Raw genomic sequence first — 5160 nt, 5'->3', positions numbered from 1 at the left:
TAGGATATGCTGCAATAGGGGTCATCCTCACGCTCTGGATAAGATTTCTTTATTGGATTTTGGATCTCTCTCTGTCTCTCATCTTTTTTATTCTATGCGCTTTGTACTGCAATGTGCAGCGTGCTTGTACAGTAGTAGTAGTACTGGACTCCTGTTATTTTGGCATGGGGATGGACTTTATTGCCCAGCTCATTGTAGACTGGATCCACCTTTGGCATTGGGCTTTCGGCCTACTACAGTGTTGCATTGGGCCCAATCTTGACTGTGGGGTTGCCATTATTGGAAGATCCAGTGGCCATTTCGTAGCTTTTTGTTGATACTGGACATATATTTCATATAGCCTTGCCTCCATTTCCCCACATTTTCATGGTGGCAATGCCATGACATTGCCAGTTAGGGATGAGAAGGGGCAATGGGTGGTCTTCTATTTGCTGCATTCGGAGGAAAGTCTGCAAAAAACCTGTAGCATAAGGGTTGGGGAGACTTCGTTCTGCCCAAATATCGTAGCATTGGAGATAAAAGTGACGTTTCATGAAGATGGAATTAAGGTATTTAGTGCAAATTTTGCTTGTTCAACCTATAGTGTTGAAACTCAGAGAGTCTCAACATGTAAATTATTAAAAGAAGAGAGTAGTGGCACCTCTCCAATGAGCTGGTCAAGCCAGTTCCAGCACCACCATCCACTGCATCGAGGGATTCAAGGGAAGCGTATTGCATTAGGCTTAGAGTAATTTACCTTAACTTTCCTATTTAGTTATAGTTTCTTATTTGACACTTAAATTTGAAAAATATAAATGATATATTTTTTGTTTACTATTGAACCATTAAAATTAACATTTCAACATTCTAACATTTCGCGTCGTTATTTTATATCAAATGATAAATTTAAATCATCATATTCTCACGTCATCTTGTTGTGTCATATTATTTTATATCGCATAATAATAATGTGATATAAAATTATCACATAGGCATACCACCCGTCATAAGATAATAATGTGAAATGAGTATAAGTCCATTATTAATATTTAATGAATGATAATTAAAAATATAACAATTATATAATATCAATGATCCAAACGAAAAAATCTTGAAAATTATAAATAACCAAAGAATTAATTTACTCTCTATATATGTGTCATATATATAATAATAATTGATATTAAAAATAATTAAAAACCTTGTCATAAAAAGGGGTTCCTTGAGATTTACGTACACCAGCTGGCAAAAATGGAAAAGTTTCTACGACCCATACGGATATCATAAAGCTTGGCTATCCCAACAAATAGTATTGTCTCTTTGGAGCAACATTTCCATAGAGTTGGTGGCTAGGGATGAGAGCAGAGGTAGTCTAATAAGTTTAAAGGTTTAAAGTAAAATATTTAAATGAATTTTTTTTTATTAAAATTAAAAAAATTTATTAAAATTTTATTCTTTTAGCTTTTTGATATATAAACTTTTTAATTAAACTTTTATAATCAAGTTCTTTTAATATGATATAAACTTTAAATTAAAGTAAAAAAATATGTAAATATTAGAATAATAGTATCTAATTGTTGAATGTTTATTGCAAATCACAAATGAGGCTCACGACTTTATGAAAATAATAAAAAAACAGATTTTTTATATATTCCTTAGAGAAAAATTAAAGTTAAAGGAAGTAAGAGTAAATGAGAAAGAAGAATTTAAAAGTAGATATTATACATTGAAAAAAAATAATTGATTTTATATATAGAAAAAAAATAACTGTTAAAAATCATTAAATGAGTTGATTGAAAATAAAAAAAATAAGTGAGAAAAAAATAACTGTTTGAGATTAAATACATATGATCGTTAATTGATTGAAAATAAGAAAATATAGTTGAGAAGTAATAGCATTTTAAAAATAAAAAAGTGATAAAAAATTAAAATTTATTAAGCACATAATTAAAAAAGTGAGAGAACAAATAATTTTATTATTTATTTTTTACTTTTATATATTTTTCATATAATTAATTATATTATAATTATTATAAAATAATGAATTTTCTCTAAATTTGAGGCCTTCCCAAATTGGGGGCTAAAGCCCTTGCTTGGGTGGTTTCACCCAAGGGCCGGCTATGGATGAGAGTGGTTGTGTTGTCAATGCCCATTTGTTTGCTCCATTTCCATGGAGAGGCGATAGAAAAACTAGTGTTTCAACCAAAGGGATGGCCAAGTTTTGCCCTCGATGCACCCATTTGGAAGAAGCTCAGCTGTGCCCCGGAGTACGGGCACCACCGCACCAAGGACCTGATCAAGCCAGCGCCGCCCGCAGCAGCGGCACCACCGCCAGCAGCAGTTGCTATTGACAGTACTATAACAAGAGAGTAGTTTCTTGGCAATCACATTTTATAGGAAAAATGATTATTGGAGTCTATAAAAAAGAAAAATAATAAAAAATTCAATAGGGCAAAACAGATAAGGTAAGATTTTAATTTTTTCTTTGTATACAAAATCCTTAGCAAAACCCTTCAAAGTACTAATATCCAAATTAAGCAAAAACCCAAAATCCATTGCCAGTAACATAAACCAACCGAGAAAAACTCCATCCCATCTACTCGACACAAAATTGAAGTCCTATTCCTATTCACAAATTGGGAACAAACAAAGGAACAAAGTAAGCTGAAAAAGAAATACTAAATTCTCCCCTTTAATTTGGAACTGCAATTATCTTCTTTTCCTCAATAGCTTTAGACTGAACTCTGGTTAGAAAGCTGAAGCTCTGATTGCTTTCCATCTTCTTTGGTATCGCGTTTCCCAAGGAAGTAGTAGTAGGAATATAAAATGAGCTGCATAAGGCCAAACACTGCTCCAAGGCCGTTGCTTATCTGCAAAGGCATAACAAAATAGTTAATGGGTATGTAAGAAGGAGAATTTCATATTCAAGATTACTACCATGGTCAACAATTAGCTAAAGCTAGTTTTACCAGGATGAACACGTCAAGCTGGATGAGGGCATACAGAGTCCAACAGCAACCATTAGCTAAGCTGGCGACTGAGAGCCAGAACGGCATATACTCGACGCTCTTTGTCTTGATAACCTTTCTCTGTTAAACACAAGAAAGAGAATATTGAAATTAATCTACAGCATTCATCATCATATATATATATATGTATATAGTTCAATTCACCATGGAGGTATAGATGGTCTTAGTAACAGTAACAGCGATGGTGAAGGAAATGGAGTTGAGGAGAGAGACTGTACCCAGACGGCAAGAGGTGAGGCATACATTATGATGTTAAAGACATCACATATAACCCCAACGAAAATATCCCTGTTCTTAAACTCGAAGGCCAGCATAGCAATGACAACCACGATTACTGTCAAAACTGCTTCACCAAGAAGGAAAAGGCCTACAAGAACCTGAGAAAATAGAAGATTAATTAAGCACAAATTAGAAACTTTTTAAGCCAGACACAATCATTTTTTGAACCTGGATTAATTAATATATATAGATCAAATAGCTACATATATAGCATCAATCAGTTATAGTAAACCAAACATGCTGCCTTGACTTTTGATGCGTATAGTTTTTCAAAAGTGTTTCAGACTAAGAGGACTGATTGGCTAAGGATAACTACATGGCAATGGCAGCAAAACCCAAACTCTGGAAACCCTCATCTTAAGTTGCACCAAATATTGACGCTAACGTGCAATCTAACATACGTACTCATCCTAAAATTCTAGCAATATTGACGCCAACGTGAAATCAAGCATGCCAAGGGCCATTACTTATATAGAGATATCCAGATTATGACAACAAAAGGAAATTAAGTATAATACCCGCACATATATAAATTCATGACAATTAAAATGTTCGCCCCAATAGGAATGCATAAAATTATTGTATATTAAGCTAATTAGTTAATAAGAGAGTGGTTATTGGTTCGTACCCTTTTCTTCCGATCATTGGCATAAATGACAAATATGGTTAAGTAGATCAGCTCTATGACAAGGCCGATTGTGTTGATGGTCAAGACCAGAATGTTGTCCTTGCGAACAATGGGGAGACCATAGAACATCCAGAAAACGCAGTTGAGAACCGTGCACAAGTAAGGATATGGCTGGAACTCCTCCACCGCCTTCTTCTTATGGATTCGGTAGAATGTTGGCCTATGTATATATACATATCAACAACAAGAATTATATGCTTCAATCCAATAATCATTCTATACGTATTCACAACATTTATGAAGAAATAATCAAGCATTCTATATATACACTTTAGCTTTATAAAAACATCCAAAGAGACTTAAATATCACTTCTCAAATCATGCAATTTGTTAAAAAAATATTTATTTATGAAAAAATAACACTAATTCAGAAAGGACTTATATATACTCAACTTGATACCAATTAAATTACAAATTCACTTATATATAAAAGAAACACATGTTTCTTTCAAGATAAAACCATAAAAAGGAAGAATGCATATATACTTATCCGTTAAATCAATGAGTAATTGAATGCTTATAATATCTATATTATTCTTATAAATAATTACATTAATTAGCTACGCTAAGATATGTGTCCAAATTAATATCAAATCATCGATTCATTTGAAGTAATGTAAGATTACAAAATTAAGAAAAAACATAAAGCAGTTTGCATAGAAAATTAGAGAGAGAGAGAGAGAGAGAGATTACACTGGGGAGAGGAAAAGGCCGAAGGAGATGATGTTCCCTGTCAAAAACAAAGTGTAAATTAAACTCAAGAAAATAATCATCAAACAAAAAATTAAGAAGCATATATAATAAAGTAGAATATCTCTTCAGTCTTCACAAGTTCATTTACGTAAATAATGATGATATAAACGAATATTTTCAGTTCATATTTACTTTAAATTTAAAAAAAAAAGAAATTAATACAATTGAAACTGTTTATAATTTCTTCGTTTATTCGACTAAAAAATAAAGAAAAAGATTATTGCAACACTGATCCTCATCGATCAAAAGCATCGAAACTTGTACTCAGACGGCGAGTAAGCAATGCACATTCAACTTACGTATAATACACCTCGCTGATCATGGAGATCAACAAAAAAACAAAAGAAAAAGAATACTCCAGATAAATTAAGCGGAGAGAGAGAGAGAGATATATATACCGATAATGCCGACGACATAACGAAAAGTTCCCAT

General features: G+C 32.7%; 1 protein-coding gene across 1 annotated transcript; it reads right to left on the bottom strand.

Annotated features, from left to right (window-relative positions):
• Positions 1–2662: 2662 nt before the first annotated feature.
• LOC18600743 (bidirectional sugar transporter SWEET7b-like) lies at positions 2663–5160 on the bottom strand. The gene is made up of 6 exons (XM_007031373.3): positions 5127–5160; positions 4669–4705; positions 3916–4135; positions 3227–3385; positions 2949–3068; positions 2663–2849 (listed from the first exon to the last, which is right to left on the bottom strand). Exons 1-6 carry the CDS (start codon positions 5158–5160, stop codon positions 2712–2714), a joined length of 708 nt encoding a protein of 235 aa, XP_007031435.3. The 3' UTR covers positions 2663–2711.

Source organism: Theobroma cacao, chromosome 4 (assembly GCF_053813885.1).
Source record: "Theobroma cacao isolate CCN51 chromosome 4, ASM5381388v1, whole genome shotgun sequence".
Lineage (NCBI taxonomy): Eukaryota > Viridiplantae > Streptophyta > Magnoliopsida > Malvales > Malvaceae > Theobroma > Theobroma cacao.
This window is presented reverse-complemented; position numbering and strand designations above follow the sequence as displayed.

Bases quoted from the DNA above. Each gene is read 5' to 3' on its own strand.
- LOC18600743 (XM_007031373.3), bottom strand. From the start codon at position 5,160: ATGGGAACTTTTCGTTATGTCGTCGGCATTATCG. The intron at 4,706-5,126 runs GTATATATATCT...TGTTTTTGACAG, and splicing joins TTATGTCGTCGGCATTATCG to GGAACATCATCTCCTTCGGC. The intron at 3,386-3,915 runs GTACGAACCAAT...CTATTTTCTCAG, and splicing joins CCAATGATCGGAAGAAAAGG to GTTCTTGTAGGCCTTTTCCT.